General features: G+C 32.5%; 1 protein-coding gene across 1 annotated transcript in view; it reads right to left on the bottom strand.

Moving 5' to 3' along the window:
• Positions 1–21,930, bottom strand: part of LOC108734240 (disintegrin and metalloproteinase domain-containing protein 19) — a 33,888-nt gene that overhangs the window by 6,156 nt on the left and 5,802 nt on the right. The window contains exons 2-9 of the mRNA XM_018465717.2: positions 9,390–9,496; positions 2,107–2,262; positions 1,761–2,039; positions 1,519–1,692; positions 1,279–1,448; positions 1,071–1,219; positions 679–1,004; positions 29–169 (exon numbers count right to left, since the gene is read on the bottom strand). Of these exons, the coding sequence (XP_018321219.1) occupies positions 29–169; positions 679–1,004; positions 1,071–1,219; positions 1,279–1,448; positions 1,519–1,692; positions 1,761–2,039; positions 2,107–2,262; positions 9,390–9,496 (1,502 nt within the window). The remainder of the gene's footprint in view (positions 1–28; positions 170–678; positions 1,005–1,070; positions 1,220–1,278; positions 1,449–1,518; positions 1,693–1,760; positions 2,040–2,106; positions 2,263–9,389; positions 9,497–21,930) is intronic.

The raw sequence follows: 21,930 nt of genomic DNA, 5'->3' as shown, positions 1-21,930 counted from the left end.
TACCTCAATTAATGTTATTATTTATTACCTTTCCATTATCACATGGTTCGGTATCAATTTTATAAATATCCTTCGGACAATATTCGGACTGGCCAGTGCAGTACTCTGGTAGATCGCATTCGTAATCTGCAGATCTGCAAAGGGTTCCTGCAGCTTTTGGTCGACAAGTCTGGAAACACCGCCAGAATAGAAGAACAAATCAAGTCTTTCAAAAGAAAATCCTATCAAGTTTAATAAGTACTTTACGTTATGCAACAATAAATTTATTCGTCTGTAATAGTTATAATTATTTATTAGAAAGTCTAACTGAAAAAAAAAATGATTAAGTTCAAGTTTAACGTTTCAATTACCGAGCGTTAGGAAAAACTTTTAACTTTTATAAGACTTATTCCAGTACATTTAATTTGCATAAATAAACGAATAATTAACTGTAAACTGCAAAAGCGTTTAGTAAGAAAGGCAAACTGCAGACTTGGAAATAATTACTTAAGACAATTAACACAATCATTAACCACTTTAGAGCCTTATCTGGGCATGATATCCAACTTTTTCAAAGCCTATTAAAGACTTGAACATGTTAATACAAATTAACTTATTTAAACGAAAATATCGTTATAAATTTACTACATGGTGCCTCTTCCTTTGGTTTAGTCGACTGATAGAAAAAATAAATCTTACTTTTAAATCACAGCATTCTCCTGTGGCACAAGTGGCGTTGCTGTACAACATGCAGCTGGATGCGTTACAGCAGGTGTTATCACAGTGTTCTGGAAGACCGCAGTCGCACTGTTCTCCCGGTTCGACAAAACCGTTCCCGCAAACTGGGCTGTCGAATAACGCGACTGGTTTGTTCCTTAAGCAGTAGTCCATGCCGTGTTCGAAAGCCAAAGCCAAGTATTCTAAACTACAGGAAGACCAGTGCGTCGGCGGCACCGACGAGCTGGACGGCGCCATAATGCAACGGTCGTCCGGACATGAGCAAACGTTAGTGTCATGCTCCATACCTTAATAAGGACAAAGGTACTAATGTCGTTATCAGAAATAAAATTTGCATTAGAAAAAATTCGTACCAAAATTATGTCCCATTTCGTGAGCAACTGTGGTAGCAACCAACCCAACGACTGGCGAATGGTCTGTATTTACACCACCGGAATATTCAATTGTACAAATTGGACCCTTTAACGCTTTACCGACGACCCCATTGTCAAAATTAAATTTACTAAAAACAATCAACAATAAATAAAAAATATAGAAAACAACGCATTACCTTCGACTCACGTTAAAAGTTGAGCATTATCATTGGGGTGTTGTTTGATTAATTTTTCTTTCCTGTAGTGTAGAAAATTTGTAAGTGTTGTGTCGCCGTTAAGTACTAAATCGATCTGATCATATTCAGACCATATTTCCACCCCTACGAGGGCCACGAAAATATTCAAGGGAGCATAGAGCTACAAAGTAAAATAGGACATAATTAAAACAATTCGTCGATTCTATTGCAGCTGTAATTAAATTACTTACGGAATTTATAATATTTACAATATCTTTGCAATGCAAATCTATTCTTTTGGTGTTCTCCCCTAATTCCTTGTATTCCCGATTGTCAATTACTAACAATAATTCTACATAGCGGGATTGTTTGTTTGCGTTGTAAGGACCTTTTATCATATTTGTATCTTCTAATGCCCTTTTGTACTGAAATATTGAACCACTTTAATTTAAGGCTTCCACTATAAGTAATTTTTTTTGTAAAAGATATTTACCCTCAAAATTCTATTAAATTCGTTTGATTCTTTGTGACTGTGATTGTGTTTTCCGTTTCCATATCCACAAGTCTTATTATTTTCCTTCAAATCGGAATGTTTATAAAGGTAATGGGTCCCGTTGATATGACCACGATGATTGTCTTTACCTTTTTCGATGTAATGCATTTCTTCGCCATCATATATAACCCCTGCTATCCCTTTATGACATGTGGATAGTGCTACCCACGAATTTTTGATACCCCTAATTTTTCCATTATAATGGCATAACTCTATGTCCTGAAAGATTTTTTTTTTAATAATCTTCTAAAGTGGAATATTTTTTGAAAATTCAATTGCAACACACCTCAGAGTTAGGTTTATAAACAACGTCAGATCCATTGTTTTGATATTTATGAAAATAACCCTTAGGTATAAGGTCCTTATTTAAATTCAGATCTAAAATGCAGTCTTTTCCATTTAAATTATAATTAATTGTCAAGTGGTGAATGTGAGAATTTCCCTGAAAGAAAAAATGCAATTGTTATTTTATCGTTTAAAAAAATGTGTAATTAGGTACAAGCAGAACATGTGAATGTTTTTTCCTTCAACTCCGTTCATAATGAGTCACACTTTTAGCGTAACTCGTAGCGTCTGTTCAATAATTATCGCTGTTTAAATCGTTTTCTGCAAATCGATTAAAATAAAATGCTAGGAAAAAAGTTAAACTTCACGCTTTTATTAAGTATAAAATTCTCTATCAATACAAACCGACCGATTAGTTATGCTATACCTACAAAAAAAAATAATAATGCAAAGCACACAAACATATGCAATATATGAACTATTAAAATCCAAAGTTATACAATCGAGTAAAAAGTTATATTACATTTCCTGCCATGTTGACCATAAAAACTTATTAAGATGTAAATTTGTTTACAATTTCCAAAAAAACCGTGTTTAATTTATAAAATATTCAATAGTGTCAGAGAAAAAGTTTTCAATTTTTATTTCTTCTGAAACGTTTGCTATCTGTAGCTAAATAACATTGAAAATACCTTCTGTGAACTTCATACTTGTTAACGGTACTTAACATTTATTAAAAGAAAAAAGTAAAAATGACTTCGTTACTCCGTTAAAGGGAAAGCATGCAGCTGTTTACGCTCTACATGGTAGATAAGTCATTTTTCTTCTTCATCATTTTCAACCGTAAGAGGTTGATCTTTGCGTTTTTTTAACTACGAAATTTAAAGCAATTCTGAAGAATAACAATTTCTTTAAACATTTCTACAATCCTTTTCATGAAAAGATTGTCTAAACGTTTTGAAACAAATAAAGTCTTCCTTAACTTTATGTGACTGTAGTTCTTTTATTAAAAAAGTTTCAACAATCTTGAAGTAAATATAATTAAACATATGGAACTGAAGAAAGTTAGAAAGTTTGCTATACTAAACATACCATGGTAGACATATAATTTTATGTTTGGTTCAGATTATATAATGACTAGATAGCCGGACATTACAATCATTTTTTAAACGTCTTCAACTGCATATACATGTTATGTTCATTAGTGCGTAAAATGTATTTTTTACAACTTTTTATTTTCCACAACGTATTGTAAGAAACAAAGACTAACAATAATTATTATAAAAATTCAACGAAAAGAGATAGTTAATTTTGTTTTAGAATGTAAATTACTTTTTGACCAAAGGTTAGATGAAATATCAATAAATTATTACACTTAAAAAAAAACCCAATTACTATATAAAACAGCTACGTTTAAATAAATAATTGTCAACAACAATTGCCTGTATTTTTTTATTGCCTTGAAATGTTAGTTTAAAGGTAACATGGTGATTATTATTGCAATTAACTTTGTCTGAGTAAATAGTTAAGTTCTGCACAGAAATACCGTTTTATGCCTTGGTTTCTTTTATTACGAAATCTGTATGACAACGGCCGGCAATTAGAAATAGTCGTAAATGAGAAAGGGGCAATATTACGAAAACGCTACAACATTTTTGTCACACGATCAAATACATTTCGTCAAGTACCTACAATAAAATTGAAATAACTACTGCTATAAAAATCTTTAATATCACAAATCAGTAAAAACAAAAGTTTTATGAAAATAGAACTGTGAAGCAATTTTCAGGATACCTAACTATGTATGTTCAAAAATAGTCCAGTTTGTAGCTAACAGAAGAAAGATTTAAAATATTAAATTAAGTCTCGAAAGCCATAAAAATAAAACATGTACAAATTCTTTTAATCAATCAATGTTCTTTCATGATCACTTCAAAAAATTAATTTGTACAGATAGCCTGATAAAATGAAAGTAAAGCTCGAAGAAATTGTTAAGATCTGCACGCGCCAATGTCTCCTATATGTATTGTCGATCCGTCGACATACGTGGTTTGTATTGGATATTGTCTATTAACGAAAGATGCCTTGTACAACAACTTTTTATTGTCATTGTCTTTTCTCCGTAAGACATTAAGTCTTTCCCTGGCGCCTAGCTACCTATATGTATGTATATATCTATTAATTATATACCGAATGTGTCGATATACTGTTCTAAGATACTCAGCGTTTTCAGAAACTTGGCAAACTATCAGCCATGCAGGACAAGTTGGATCAATAGAAGAAATGAGCAAAAACCTTACAATAAACCTAGTATATTTATGCCAATGCAACTTGGGCTAATGCCAAGTTTTTTTTTGTATTACATACGAATAGCCACCAGCAACCCATAAAATAAGTGAAATCCAGTTTAAGAAGATATTTGAGCCAAATACTTTAGAAACACCAGAAAATGGGTCATACTTTCGTAAAATTGTTTTCCATCTAAATAAATTCACATAAAATTTTCAAAATATGTGCTTACGACGATTTAAATTCCTAAATATACAAGTTTATGAATTTTAATAGAGAAGGGATGAAAAATTATATAAATACTGTGGTTCCACAATTATTTCACTTCTTTAGTATTACGTGTGAAGTAAAAATAACCCAGCAAAAATAAAAAAAAAAAACAATTGCGCAAAAATATCGCCCTTTTGCTTTTGATTTAGATAAATACATATTAAATAATTCTTGTTATTGTATAGAGTGTTGTTTTTATCAAATGGTGTCTAAATGTAGAGCAATTTGAAGGAGGAAGTATGATCAGGAAATAAAGGTTGTAGACCTTACTGTGATACTATTTCCTTTACTACGACGCCACAGCTGAGTTTTTTGGCACTAAAAATCAAAACAAACGTACTAAAATTTTATGGTGTTACTGCCTTAGTATGTGTCTAATAATATCCGTTCCATATATTATTTTTTACAAATATTATAAAGATATTCAAGAACTCTATAATTACAACTAAGAAATTAAATGAAAGCAATTTTTTTTAAAAGGAAAACCTTCAAAAGTGCGAGTGTCATATTAGAAAAAATTAGATGTAGCAAACAAAAATTGAAAAGGTCATGTGGAAAATTTTCTTCACATATGGGCAAGACACATTGATAGATACAACTCCCGATATGCCAGTGAATTTTCTTTATAAGGTAAAAAAGAAAATTCCCTCCATAAATACTATTGACATGCCTAATTAATTTATTAAATAGTTCAGACATTAATCAGAAAATTGTTTTGAAACTCTATCTTGACCAAAATTTGAAATAATAAGACTTTAGCAACCTAACTAGCCCAATTTAAAATAAAGTTAAAATCAGGTTACAAATTTATTAATAACATATAATTAGTAAATGTGTCCGCCGAATTTCGAGACAAAATTGCATAATCATTCGTCTAAGTTAATTAAACCAGTTCAATGCACATTAATTGCATATAATCAAGCGTAACGACCATAGCCAACTCTATTTAGTCAACATTTGGACGATGCCCTTTAGAAAACAGTGCTACAAAACCAATTACACATTGCAGAAATTAATATCGACAACAGTGCCTACATGGAGCAAGTTTCTACAAGGGCGCACTAATTATTATTTGAAATTCTATTAATACTAAAACGACAGAATTTAAGTTTAAATAAGACATTGTTTGACTTACCTGATGGAGTTGCTATTATAGCGAAACAATTACTGTAAATTAAATATTCATATCTATTATTTGGTATAAATGATTGTGTCTACTATCATAAATATCCATTATATGTAACCAAGAATTTCTACCTTTCGCTAGTTAATCTAGTTAAAAGTAAAATTCATCGCCTTGCAAATAATTAGTCTTTGTCATAATTATTATCAAAAACATATGCGAGAAGCTACACTAGTTTTTTCGATTCTATTAAATCTAAGTGAGCTTATTTAATGACAGTAATTGATAATTCCAATTGGAGTATCAAGGGTAAGCGCTTTGGGTTTTGAAGCTTTTTGTATGGACTTTGTCCACCACTGGCTATAACGTATGCTATGCCGATGATGTAAAAGTAATATACCAATGATTTTACAGGAGATATACAATGATTTTTGACGACAAAGGAACAGTTATGCTTTTTAAACTCTCGGCGATTGTCTGACATTGATTTTAAGATTTGTTTGAGGTCGCCCACGATTTGTCAACAATCTTCACGAGATGACCTTTAAAAAAAAAATTAATATACCTACATGATACAGACGATTTCACAGGCGTAAAACGTTAACGTCATTAATAAAAGTTGCGATGTTATTAAGTATTTACGTTTCCCAGAACGGTACCAAGCACAGTTACGTAAGATGACTCAGCAGGGTACTGAAGATGGCTATTATTCTCATGTGAAGATTATCTTTTCTGTCAAGAAGTTACACATTCTCTTTTATCAGTTATTTTATTACGTATACTCTGAGAGACGAATCGTAGACGATAGTTAAGCACTAATAATTTCTCAAACATCTATCAGGTCTGATCTAAATTCAATTTTGATGTTTGAAGCTGGCTGTTCAATATCAAGATCCAAGTTTATATAAAGAGTCTTCAGATGACTAAGTATATTATATACTAGAATAATGGATACAGATTATTATACTATGTGAACATATTAAAGCAACAGTTTGGCAATATTAATCACTATTACTACTTGCATAATCTACTGATAAACATATGATCTATTTGTACTTTTGATTGCTTCAATTTCATGCTAAAAAAGCATAAAAAACAACAACTATATCGATATTTGCCCAAAGTATATCCAATATCGCAAACTATACATTACCATATCACCTTGAGTTTAGATTGCTTACAAAATTTGTTTTGCTGGTTGTAGTTGCTAGTTTTATGTATTCACAATGTTAACAAATCTAAATGAGTCTTCCTCAAAATGTTTTTTAATGCCCATAAAAAGAATAAATTGCTTTTTAGAAGTTATGCATATTATATTTAGCATGAAAATTATACAGGATAAGTAAGTATTAATCACCGAATTAAATTAAAATATAAATTATTCATTGAACACGAGATACAACTACTCTTTTCGTAATCTCTGGACACTAATACTTTGTCGTAGCGAGACTAATAACAATCTGAATGAGAAAATTGTAGAATTATGCAATTTTTGAGACATATTTTGAAAAATCTACAGCTTGACCCATCCCTAACGAAAAAAGAAAAAGAATTAATACCTGTTTACAATCGGTATAAGTCGCAATATAAATCAGAATATTCACGTTGCAGCAATCATTTAAAACGATAATACTGTACAATAACAACAATAATTAATGGTGTGTAATATGCCACAAAACCGCAATAAATCATGCAGTTATGTACGTCGCTAAATCATTCTACCATACAAAAAAAATAACAGTTATAAGTCTAATGTCGAAAGCCTTTATCAGTTTGTAATTTTTATATGAAATTTTTGTTTTTAGTGTTTTATTTAATATCTCCAATTAATTCAACTAACTTTTGGATAAAATCCAAATGTATGTATTATAAAAAGAAAAGTCTTGACTCATCACCGACTCGTCCAGTCTAAATCCTTGGACTGAAATTTTACACGAAGGTTTCCTTTATGATGTAAACAATTTCCAAACGCCCTGTGCATGACTTCTATCATACATTGGAAGAAAAAGCCAGTGACCTACGTAATATACATTCATTCGAAAGGAAAATCTACAGGAGATATCAATGTCATTTTACAATACCAGATGTTTACTACTATACTATACATAAGTAACCGACAAAAGAAAAAACAATTCTGTATATGTAAACATCCTTGTCGCTTATAGTTTATCGCCTAAACGCTTACGTACTTATTAAATAGTTCAGACATTAATCAGAAAATTGTTTTGAAACTCTATCTTGACCAAAATTTGAAATAATAAGACTTTAGCAACCTAACTAGCCCAATTTAAAATAAAGTTAAAATCAGGTTACAAATTTATTAATAACATATAATTAGTAAATGTGTCCGCCGAATTTCGAGACAAAATTGCATAATCATTCGTCTAAGTTAATTAAACCAGTTCAATGCACATTAATTGCATATAATCAAGCGTAACGACCATAGCCAACTCTATTTAGTCAACATTTGGACGATGCCCTTTAGAAAACAGTGCTACACATTGCAGAAATTAATGTCGACAACAGTACCTACATGGAGCAGGTTTCTACAAGGGCACACTAATTATTATTTGAAATTCTATTAATACTAAAACGACAGAATTTAAGTTTAAATAAGACATTGTTTGACTTACCTGATGAAGTTGCTATTATAGCGAAACAATTACTGTAAATTAAATATTCATATCTATTATTTGGTATAAATGATTGTNAATGTTTTATATAACTTTCTCAATATTTTTACGTATTTCTCCATTAGTTTTACCTTTGAATATTGTTTAAGAATGACTAGGTATATAAATATTTACATGCCTAGAAATGTATAAAAATTGGCATATCTATTAACTTTAAACCCCTATAACTTTTTATGGGGGTGAGACCGCCACGAACATTTTATGGTACAGTGGTGGGGGAGACCTCCCCTTCAGGGGTGGGGGGCCATCATCTAGACCTTTACTGCAATATACATTTAAGGTTGTTGTGGCTAATCGTAAAATGAAATTGTTCTGTTATTACACAACCCGAAAGGCTTAAATTTTAAAAGTTATAAACATATTTATAATACGGTTTTGGTTTAACAAAAAATTAATTAAGAAATAGTCTTCAGGAGAAATTGGTAAAGACTTTCGTGATCAGTAGGTAAACTGATTCTGTTCTGAGGTCGTCGTCGGTTGGTCCACATCCCGCATCTCAAGAAGATTGTTAATTGTTAATATTTTCGTGTTGTAGGAAGCAAACAGAAATTGCATTCTTTCAGTAAAATTTTATTAAAGCAACGGTGCATGTTCTTCGAAAACGTAAGTATAATGAAACTTCTTTTCTCTGACAAAAAAATTAATATGGTCCTTTATAATATGTGTCACGTGTCACGACGTGAAGACGCTAAAGAAGACTTACAAACAAACGTTCAACAGCAACTTATGAGACGTGCAACAGTGGCGTAGTTAGAGCTGAATAGGTCCTAAGTATATCAAATTTTCTGAGTTTCTTTAGACTCGCATTCGGTAATATGTATTAGACCAGGCATTATCCTTTTGATAACTCACACAATATACATATACTACATGCACATGAAACATAATACGTATTGTCTATGTACTTACGTCCTCGCTTTTGGTCGTCGAAATTTGTCTTTTTTCTCTCCCATGGTAGATGCGAGGCTTGATGACTGTGTGTCGTGTGAAGTCTGGCGCGGGATGTAATTGCTGGGCTGAAACAAAAGTGATAAAACATATGTTAAAAACCACGTCGAAGGCGTATAGCGTGTAATCACACCGCAAATTGGCAAATATGAACTTGAAACAAACCAACGCTGACTGCGTTACGTATCATTGTTACTAACCGCATCATCATCATCATCAAGAAAACCTATCCTAACTAATATTATAATTGCGAAAGTGAGTTCCTTTGTTTGATACCATTTTACGCCTTACCCACCCAGCGGTACAGAACAGCTCTTAAGGTACCTTTTATCCAGAAAAAAAATATCGTTCACAAGGGATAGAAAAATTAGTTTTATGTGGTCGTCAATGATCTTCGACACGTACTCAGGGCATCAATGCTAGCGAAGCCGCGGATAAAACCTATCATAAAATTTTGTACAGACATAGCCAGGGGTTCAGAGAAGGACATAGGGTACCTTTTATCCAAAAAAGAAATACTGCCCTCGAGGTATACAACAATTAGTTTTATGTGGTCGTCGATGATCATTGACATGCATATTTAGCATATCAACGCAAGAGAAGCTGTAAGTAAAACCTAATATTTACTAAAAAGAAGAGACAATAATACCTACATAATGTCTAGACATCAATGAAGAAACAATATTTTAATTCTTCATGTTCACTGCTACGAATATTTTCAAAAGACAAATATTCCAACACAATTTCATCAAAGTATACCATACATAATTTACTGTACGTTTAATAAACACAGAAAGAAAAACAGTCGATAGAACTATCACGAGGCTAAATCCTATTAAGTTTTTAACAACAATAAATACTATAACATTTTCTTGCAAAATCTTTTAGGAATTAAAAGAACAAACGTCGATATAGTGAAACTCCCTGGCTTTTGTGGATTTTGCCAACGGAAAAAGGTAGCAACGTTTGCAACCTTTAAACGAGTAAAAAGGGAAACCAAGCCCGATAAAAACTTAATGCAATAGAAAGATTATTGGAACGAATCGTGCCATGTCACCTGGTTTAGTTTATTAGCAGAACAATGCAAGAATGTTGAATTTCACAGCCGCTGCGGAAACTGAGACAATCAGCACGTATCAAGTTACTGTAATAAAAAGTTCGCTGGACAAAATTTTTCAGAAACCTTCAACTTGACGTTGAATTTCTGTACTAACTGTAAGACACTTTTACAATTATAAAGCATTCAGCACAAAAATTACCTACCAAGTTCAACTTCTCTCTGCAACAAGTTCTTATACTGTTACAATTTCCATTCCATCCGATGAAGATTTCTATGTTTTATCGTGTTACGAATTCAAAGCAATTATTTCTGTTTACAAACCCACTACCGGAGACGTCATTGGCTCAAGTAAATCTAATTAAGACCAATTTTATTTATCTGGAGAAAGTATGTCAGTGGGTTTGCCAATCCATAATTCATCAAGATTTCACTTATGTACCTTTTGATCATTGTGGAAAAACTGTTTCAACTTTAAGCGTCTGAATTCATAAAATAATGTTTTTCTGGTGAAACACTATTAATAAAAAGTATGAACTCTTTTCCAATTAATTTATTACTTTCTAATTACAAGTTTTCGGTTATTATGCCATTTTCAAAACGAATGAAAGATATGCTACTGAGATAAGAGATCTAGTCTTCAGAATTATAACTTCTAATGAGTCTAATGTCAGTTCCCATTGCTAATTGTTTATAAATCTCACAATAAATATTTACAATACGAGATGATTATCAAACTTCTACGGTGGTCTAATTATTTATACATTTATGAGCGCCTTGCCAATAAAAAATACTTCTTAATGCGTCCTTACAAATAATAATCAAAAACTTCTCTTATCTTATGAGAGTAAGTATAAATCAATTCCAAAAAGCGACCAATCATGACATTCACAATTGGCTCTCGCCCTCATTTCTCTGATTAATTAATAATAATTACCCTAGGCACTTACACATTACGTATGTAGGTACATGTATTTACGTATTCGGTAAGCTTTGACCTATGTGATGTATAAATTTATTTAAATAAATAAAACGGACTGAAGAGACCCAGTTCGCCGCAAGGATCATTTTAGAATTGGGTTTGGGGTCAGCCAGGTTAACTCATACACTAATTGCCTCTATTTGTATATACTCGAAAGTGCAGCATATCAAATTACAAAAGTAGGATGAACCTCGTCCTTTAATGTCACCTTAAATTGAGAAAAGTCAAGTGAACGTAGTTACTTTCTTGGTCAAAAATTAAATTCACGTTACTGAAAAACTAGAAGGAAATAACAACAATACATAGCATAAATGAAAATTGTCTTCCAATTCCAATAAAATCAGAAAAACACGGCATATGTTTGTCTATTACTTTTTGTTAATAATCCACTCTGTGACTTCTTCAGGTGAAAGAATACATTAAACATATCATAATAATTGTTGTGAATAATTAATAACACGTTTGTGTTCAATATCTTGTGTTTGTGTTCATTATCTTGTATTTTTCTGTTACTATAATATATTCTAAACAGAGGACTCTACGAAAGTCAATATGAAATAGGTGAGATAGGTTAGTAGGATACTATCTTAGGCATGAAGGTCTAGTCAGACACATATTAGAGGCAGAAACGGGAGTTAGGAGGGGTAGAGGAACACCTAGATTAGATTACTGTTCGCTAATAGTCAAGGATGAGGGTTGTTCTAGTTATGTGGAGTGCGTGTCCAACCAGTCTTAGGACTGACGACCTTATGATGATGATGGTATATTCTACAGTATGTTTCATAATGTTTCACAACTTCTTATTACTCTGGTGAAAGATAGTCCAATTGAGAGAGACATATCATAATTTTTTCCTTATGCAACAAATTCAAAATTAACCGTTTCTGAGCTAATAAAGAGTACAACTGCACTATAATTAAAATTAACTATAAGGAAACTGAGCTACGCTTATGCAGTTCTTGTTTCTGTTTAAATTAGTATTTGGTTTTGGAATGACGCCAAACAAACTTTCAGACGAAGTTAATTATAACTGAGTTTGCTGGGGGCATCTAGATCGAATGTATTTTTGACCTTTGCTGGAGAAGTTATTTGCGAAAATATATTTTCGTCTGGCGACGACTGCTAGACTTCGCAATGCCTAAAGCTTTAAAAATATGTTCAAGTAGGTACGTATTAAAAATCTGTTTGCCTAAATACATGACGAATTCGCAAGGACGAAGTTATAATGTGAGGTAGAAAATAATCGAAGCATTGGTCATTCATATGCCGATTGAATAATAAAATAATATAAAATAAGGACACAACAGCAACCTACTTTTAAGGATAATGGTAAATGGACACAATTATCGCTTATTAATAACAATATACGTAGTACGTATTTGCTGTATTTTAACTCATGTAAGTGATAATTTGTCGTAAAAAATATCTGTTCCACTTTCTGATATAAAATTTAAACATTAGATTTGAAAAATATTAGATGATGCAACAAGGTGTAATGAANCTAATTTAAGGGAAGACAGACAATAAACGAGTTGACAGAACCTGAGTTGCTTGATTGAAGAGTTTCAATCAGTTTAAGTAATATGCCGATTGAATAATAAAATAATATAAAATAAGGACACAACAGCAACCTACTTTTAAGGATAATGGTAAATGGACACAATTATCGCTTATTAATAACAATATACGTAGTACGTATTTGCTGTATTTTAACTCATGTAAGTGATAATTTGTCGTAAAAAATATCTGTTCCACTTTCTGATATAAAATTTAAACATTACATTTGAAAAATATTAGATGATGCAACAAGGTGTAATGAATTAAAAAAATTTGATTATAGAAAAGTGATGTCCCTGTATTATGTACCGCATACAACATTTCTTGGAATCTTAATCATTCCTGACTTGTTCATAATCACAAGTGAGTAATATACAGTAAAAAACAAGAAAATAGAATACGCTTAGGTGTAATAAGAAGCGGTTGAGAACATATTCTAATAACTGATTCATCGATTGACATTTCACAAATCATATCCATAGGCGCCGTTTACAATAAGCCAATCACTGATGGGTCAACGACATGTCTGAATTTATGAGAACGTTCTTTCTTTTGACTTTTTGCATTTCTGAAGCTTCAACAACGCGTGGTTGTATGTTATTATTCTTTCGCTGTCTGTTTATTATTTATTGATTTTGTCAAGTTCATTATACTTCTAATTTGAGTAGCAGTTCTTACACAAGCGAACCTAGTGTTTTGAAGATAGAGGAAAGCCCACACTCGTTCCATGGCATTAACTCAACAAATCCAATTATAAATTCCGTTAAACGGAACAAAAAGTTGTTTTTACATTATTAGGCGTAACGTATATTCGGAGGACGTAGAATTTTAAACAAAAATATGCAATACTGTGTGGACATTGAGATATAGAATGCAATTTATGGCCTATATCACCTTATCTGGCTCTAATGGCAACATCCTATCTGAATCCTTTTACGGCATGCCCTTTTACGCCCTGATGAAGATACCCCTAATAAACCGACGTGTTCTTAATGTGGATACCCTTATAAAGACTGATATGACGCTGATGTGGATACCCTTATAAAAACTGATATGGCCCTGATGTGGATACCCTTATAAAGACTGATATGGCCCTGATGTGGATACCCCTATAAAGACTGACGTGGCCCTGATGTGTAGTCATATAAAGACTGAGATGGACCTGATGTGGATACCCTTATAAAGACTGATATGGCCCTGATGTGGATACCCCTATAAAGACTGACGTGGCCCTGATGTGTAGTCATATAAAGACTGAGATGGACCTGATGTGGATACCCTTATAAAGACTGATATGGCCCTGATGTGGATACCCCTATAAAGACTGACGTGGCCCTGATGTGTATAGTCATATAAAGACTGAGATGGACCTGATGTGGATACCCTTATAAAGACTGATATGGCCTTGAGGTGGAAACCCTACGAAGACTGACGTGACCCTGATGTGGATAGCCGTATAAAGACTAATAGGGTCCTGATGTGAATACCCCTATAAAGACAGACATGGCGTAAATGTTGATATACCCCTATAAAGACTGACGTGATCCTGATGTGGATACTCCTATAAAGACTGCCGCGGCCCTGATGTGGATTCGTATCCATGCCACGTCTGGTTACCTGATTAAGCCCAAATGTTTTAAAGCCTACACCTAATTAGTACCATACACAATAGTCCCATCGGGATTAAATCTGACAGAGCCCCTATGTTCTAAAGGCATTACACATTTCTGAGCCAGGATCAAACAAAATTATCTAATCCATGTCCTTTTTGAAGTCAGGTATGTCAGATAGGATCGGGATCACAACCTCAACAAATTTCCAGTTTGGATACTATCTATCATGTTCAAGGAAAACTCAAAGCAAACCTTTATCTAACTTTTAAACGAATAAACTCTAGTTTTATCACAACCGTCACAAGCAGTTATATAAAATTATGCATAAAATTTGGAGTGGTTGACCCGTAATACTAAGTTCACGGGTGAGCAATGAAACTCAAGAGGTCACGCTCGATGAACCTTACAACCGTCGTCGCAGGATACGATAATTATTTAAAGTTTGCGACCGTAGCTCAAAAAAAATTAATTGTTACATAAAAAAGTGTATACATTTCAGAATAATTGGAGCGCATTTTTCGCAATTTCACGGTTGATCGTCTTATGTCTCACGTTTTACTCAAATTGTTATCCTTCCAGTTCAACTGCACGAATGTTGAAAACTACAGAAGCCGGTTCCTTAAGGAATCTCTTCCGTTTTCCTCCTGCGTGTGGTAAATTATAAATACGTAATGTTGTCCTACTTATTTAGACAGTAACCCGAAAAACACTCCTACACAAATATACTTTTATTAGTTTTCGTAATAGAAACAAAAAATCATACTCCCGGAGATTTACTGCTTCCTGTTTCGGGCCACATGTGTAGGTACCATTCTTATTAAGACGGGCGCCTTTTTTAATTTACACTAAAATCACCTAAATACACTATACGCACACGTTGTTTCGTAATAAGTAACAACTTTGTAGCTTAGATTATTTATACAAAAAATTTGTACCAACAACGTTCACCATGCAGGTACTTGTTGTAGTACATAATAATACACACAGATACATGGGATGCGGGTACATAAATGTATTTTTATCTTGTTTATCATAACACACGAGTGTAATGAACCATTTAACATGCACATTTGTGTTAAGTAGCATCGATATTTTTAGTGGCAAACTAGGACAGAAAATGTACCCGCCGTAAATCAGGTGCCAAATTGTTACACGCTCTGTAAAGATGACATAATATTCTTCAATTACAATCTATTATTGCTATTATTAATATTGTCAATCTTTTTTATTGCCCGAGTTGCATACTTATGTGTATAAATTACTCCATCCAGTGCATTTCAATTGTTATTTATTAACCTACTAATATTGATGCATGATGCAAAACACGCTGACGTACAACAAAACAAAACTAGATAGTCTTAAAGAAGATGAAAGATACGTAAAAAAATCGGCTATGTATATAGTAAAATCACTGTTCGGCATCAAAGTAATTAATTTTAATGCGTTTTCTTTACAAGAGACACATGTGCGACTATTAATGTCAATGTCAATAAAAATCAACGAAATCAATGTTCTCCCTTGTCGCAAACTACTAACACTAAAACAAAACACTACTTGTGTAATGCCCCTTTTACTGTCGACACATAAAACAAGGTTTTTAATAATAGTTTCATTTTTTTCTTCAAAACTTGTCGGTTCTTTTAAAAAATATGAAAGCGCTTTTACTTATTCTTAGCAGGTTGTAAAATTGGTTTCGGATTTCTGAGAAACGATTTATTTTATTCAAAATCACCCGCATCTGCACACACCACAAGCTTTAAGGAAAAACTTATCTTCTGTCGCGCGGACGTCCGTTTCCGTAAAAATATTCCGACCGGAAATTGCAACAAAACTAAGGCAGTGGCAACCAAGTTCTTAAAAATTGATTATTTCAAGTTGTACCACAAAATCCAACCAATACCAATTAATGTGGTAATAATTAACTACATATTTACATACAACATGTTTAACTTTTCCTGACCTAGATTGATAACAAATACGAAGTACTAGTAAAATTTATATAATTTACTAATCGGAACAAAATTATACTTTCACATACAAGAAAATTAATTTTAAAAAAAAAATCTTCACCTTCATGTCAATACAAAACTACCTCACAATTTCGGACTTGTTAATCTTCAGACTGCCTATAGTCATCTATTTAAGTAGTTTCAATAGATTAGGATTAAATAAAGTTCAGCTTTTCATCTTAAGATATCAAGCTGTGCTTTTTCTGATAAATCTCAAAATAAAAATGACTTCATGTTGAGAAATGAGTGTATTGGAAGTTTAGTTTAGTAGTCTAGCCAATGTGGGTTTTCGTGGTAGACCCTTTTGGTTTCAATCTCCTTTTTTCCAGTTCTCAAAATAAACTTCGTACAGTTTGTCATTTGAATAACACTGGCGATGCCACGGTTCTATTTTTGTCAAAGTCAGCTAACAGAAACACCACAGAAGCACGTCGTAATAAAGGTCATCAATAAGTTTTAAGTTTCTACAGACAACCGAAACTTTGTACCAACTTCCTATACAGATACATGTATCATTTGTACATGATTGTATGATAAATCTATTTGGATTCAACCAGCGCATAGTCTGTGTTAGCTGCAAAAAGAAAATGATAAATCATTTCCATCTGCATCAATAACCGTTTCAAAGGTGAGAAAATTCTTATGTGTGCCTAGATACATAACTGTATACATAAATAGATACCTTTTCTACTATCGTCAGTACGTTATTGTTCGATTAATTAATAGTGTTTAATGTGTGAACCATAGCGGTCAGTTTTATTAGAAATGTATGCAAGGTCATGCAGCGAATGCTGTCGTAAACCAGTAAATTAAAACAGAATCTCATATCGAACAAAGAAAACAAGAAAAAATTTCAGTTTACTTTTAAATATAAACGCAACTGAACGCATAAAGAAATCAGTTTTTAGTACCTACGCAAAACATTTGAGTTTGTTGAACCAAAAGAATCTATCTACAGATATTACATACGTATACGTGTTTCAATTCTAATTTAATTTTTATAAGAATTTTAGTTGTATAACTATATAAATCCTTTATTATTAAAGACCACATAAACTTGATTTTAATCTACTACAATGTGTGTGTAAATTACCGACACATACACACACACACGCTACACACCTTTTATTATTTCGATAGTCAAAAATTCATGGGCAAAAACAACTTGTACTTTTAAATAATAACCTTGAAGCAAATCCGTTTTTTTTTATTGATACGAATTGCTTCATTTATTGTCGAATTAAATTGGTTCGACGTAATAACAGACAGAGAAGTAATAAAGTGAATGAAGTGGTCTATTGAGGCATAGTATGAATTAAAAATTTCCGATATCACTAGCATAACATCGCATAAATTAATTCAAATTGCCAAAATATTCCTAAGCAAAAATACCTGCTACTTAATACGTTCTACTGTTTATTTAATAGTCTAGTCTTAATCATCAAAGAAGAAAACCAACTTTGGTTAAGTTTTAAACATTCCAAACACGAAATTATAATGTATTGGCAGAATTATTTGGCAAAAGTAATACGTAGTTTGCTTCATTTTATTCATGGTTTAACATTTTCTGTTCGAAAAAATTTCATGTCATAGGTAGAACATCTATTGCATATATTATAAAATCCACGATTATTATTTCGCCAACCCAGTAGTAGTCTCCTCAAGTTAAAGGAAATTTTTGAAAGTAATGGAGCATTTGAGAAGTTTCTGAAACATTCCGGAATTTCCAACATCTGAAGACTGGAAAGGATTATTATATTATATGCAATAAAAATTTTTGACTATTCGGATTATTAGCAGTAAAGGCTTATAGTTGATGCACATTGGACAGGAAATATCTAACAGGACGAGTGATTCATACAGTTTTAAGTCTTCAATGAACCATTACTTGGTTGAGAGATCGGAAATTAATGACACAGTTATTAATACTGTTAGTCATAAGATACAGTTACTCACGTATATCATGAAATTAGTTTCATTAAACCGACAGACTATAACCCAATGCTGATGACACGTGTAATTTATTAGCATATACGAAAGCTGAATTTAATTAGACGCATTTTTCCAATATTGGCCCGTTCCCACCAGCGTATCTTACAAAAATCAAATATGAATGATCTCTCATAGATGCAATAACTTCCGTGTTAAAAAGAATGAGGACTTAGCAGAATTTCATTGTAATTTTTAGTAGGTACAAGTTTCTACTTGCTTTAAGAAGAAATATTCTCACAAAATACCTCAACTAAAGCTGCAACATACATAAAAGTATATTTTTAAAAAGACTATCGTCATTGGCCTAATTACATCACTCAATTAAAAGGATAGCACTCGTTAAATTAATTAACACGTGTGGTAGGTATTTTTAGTTAAATAAAAATTTTTTTGTATCGCACTCTTCGGGGGCTTCAAGATGAATTAGTTTTTCCGTCGAGGGAAAAAATTCAAAACCAAAAAAGTGTGAAATCATAAGAAAAACGTTCGCATATTTTTTAAGATACGGAAGACCCTCAAGCGGTTAGTTTTTAATAAAATTTGATTGGAAAGACCTTGTATACAAATTTGGTTAATACTTCATCCCTTTCTCCCATATAATATATGTTTTTTTTACACATCCCTAGTCTGCGACACATTAATTTTAACGCCCATCTCTTAACCTGAAGATACAATATCATAAGCTCAAGATGTTTAATAGATAAAGAGGCAGTTGATATTGCATCCAACTTTCGTTTTTTTTTTTAAGATATGACGCCAAGCCAGCCAATTTTAAGTTACACGAACCAGATGGACCAGAAAACTTTTTTCTTCATAAGCTCGGAGATAGGCAGATGATGCATTAACAGTTTTATGAACGAAACTGTGAAGATTACCAAGAGAGATGCAAAACGAAAGTGTGTGATGTAAAAAAATGTACCTACAGCTGCCTGAAAATTTACAATCAAATTACAAAAACATTATTAAATTTGGTTACAATTAACTTCACATTCGTTTCTCACAATGCACATGATGGTAACATGTTATATAAAAAAAAAAAAAAACGTGACCATGAACCTTTTAGGTAGCTGAACCTTTAACGCCCTTTTATACAGAAGACTCGACTTGTGACTTGAAACGGAAGGTAGGTAAAGGTAATAATAAAAACAATTATATATGTATGTATGGGCTGTGTGAACCCTACCAACGAGCTGGGAATCTTTATATTCTAATCGGACATTGTTCTGGCAGAGCAGACATTTTGAATACAATGGAACATTTAGAGAACATAATTTTAAAGATTTTTAAAGATTACATGACTTTAAAAAGTTAATGTGTTAAATAAAAATCGCAGATAACAAGACCCTTTACATAAATATAACATACTCGTAAAAATGCTGGCCTGTGTAGTAAAATATTGGCTATTTAAAAGAAATTAAAAAGCAGTTAACGAAGGTATGTTCCCCCGAAAGGGGGGATTGAAGGAGGAGATCTTCCTGAGTAAACCACCATAAAAAGTTCGCGGCGGTCACACCCCCATAAAAAGTTATGGGGGCTCAAAGTNTGTATTTTTCATTAGTTTTACCTTTGAATATTGTTTAAGAATGACTATATAAATATTTACATGCCTAGAAATATATAAAAATTGGCATTATTTATTAACTTTGAACCCCCATAACTTGGGGGTCAGACCGCCATGAACTTTTTATGGCACAGTGGTGGGGAAGACCTCCTCTTTCGATCCCCCCACCCCATCATCTAGACCTTTATAGTGTATGAAAATTGGAAAATTACAAAACTTTGCAACCCCATAACTCTTTATGGGGGTGTGACCGCTGCGAACTTTTTATGGTGGTTTATTCAGGAAGACTTCCTCTTTCAACCCCCCCTGCCTCCACCCAAGAAGGTAGTGGGGGAATAATCTAGACCTTTACCCTTAAATTTTGTCTGAATTTTTCAAACCATCCTGTTTTCACAGCTACAAAATCATATTTTTAGCCAACTTCCGAATACATAAATGTTTACAAGGTGGTAAATGAACGAAAACTGCATCGTTCGCGTGAAGTTGCTAATGTATTGGAATAAATGTTTAAAATAGTAAGTGTTAAAACCAGCTAGCCAACCACACAAGACTTCTCTCGACACGCCAGATTGGCTTTGTTTCTGCAACACAATACACCTCGTGTTATTAACACTTACTAAATATGTATCTAAACAAGCGCAAAATAAACACGAACCATTGCACATCGCATCCGTGTATGTACTTTAATAATACGTACTTGTACTAAAACCCATTTATGGCCTACAACGTCCTGTGTGATTTAAGACGACCTGCCTACAATACTTCCTGTTTAACTACAATGATTGACCATCATCAGTTTTACTACCGCATACTTCTAACTATATAGGAGATGCAAACGTTTTTGGACTATTTTTAATTAAACAACTGAAAACCAAGTAAGTAACACTACCTACAATAATAATTATGCAACTACAGACAATTAAAACAAATAACAATAATAACAGTAGCTAGGTATTACACGACAGAGGATAGATAATCGAAATTCAAGTGAAAAAATACGCAGTACTGAGCAAAGCTCTCAGCCTCAAATCCAGAGCTTTCACTTAATACAGTGCTGTATTAAATCAGCATTTTCCAGGGGAAGTTATTCTTGTGCCACAATAATTTTTTGTATCCTAACTCTAGAAGTCATTTAATATATGATTATGCCTATGAAATAATTTGTCAGGGAGTCTAAGGGTTATTTACAGGGTGCTAAATACAAATTAAGTGCAATAAAATATGAAAAATACAAAAGGTCAAAGGCTAGACTTCATGTTGGAGGAAAATTTAATTAAGGTAATAGACAAATTTCACGCATTGTTTTACGTGAATTTGGTTATTATGACCTTATAAATTCGTGCAGAACCAATTACATAAACTCGCGTAAATATACAACATGTATATGAATGCGAAATGCGTTAGCGAAATTAAAAAGCTGGAGTTAATTATGTACTATAACTTTGCAAGATCATGAAGTTCTCGTCATCAGCTAGATAATTAACATTATAACAATATTTTTCCTACAAAATACTAGATGTGATGGTATTTTCACATTTGGATACAAATAACAGAACGTAGTACAACATGTCGAGTATATTTAATTTTATCAATATAATAAATATTAATTTATCAAAGTTAGTATTAATTACTGATGTCTCCTTCACCTTTGACTCATTTTCTTAGAAAAATCACACGCGTTTATGAGACATTTTTTAATATTCATATTATATTATGTATAGGTACATATAT

The sequence above is a fragment of the Agrilus planipennis genome, unplaced genomic scaffold (genome assembly GCF_000699045.2).
Source record: "Agrilus planipennis isolate EAB-ADULT unplaced genomic scaffold, Apla_2.0 scaffold7, whole genome shotgun sequence".
Classification (NCBI taxonomy): domain Eukaryota; kingdom Metazoa; phylum Arthropoda; class Insecta; order Coleoptera; family Buprestidae; genus Agrilus; species Agrilus planipennis.
This window is presented reverse-complemented; position numbering and strand designations above follow the sequence as displayed.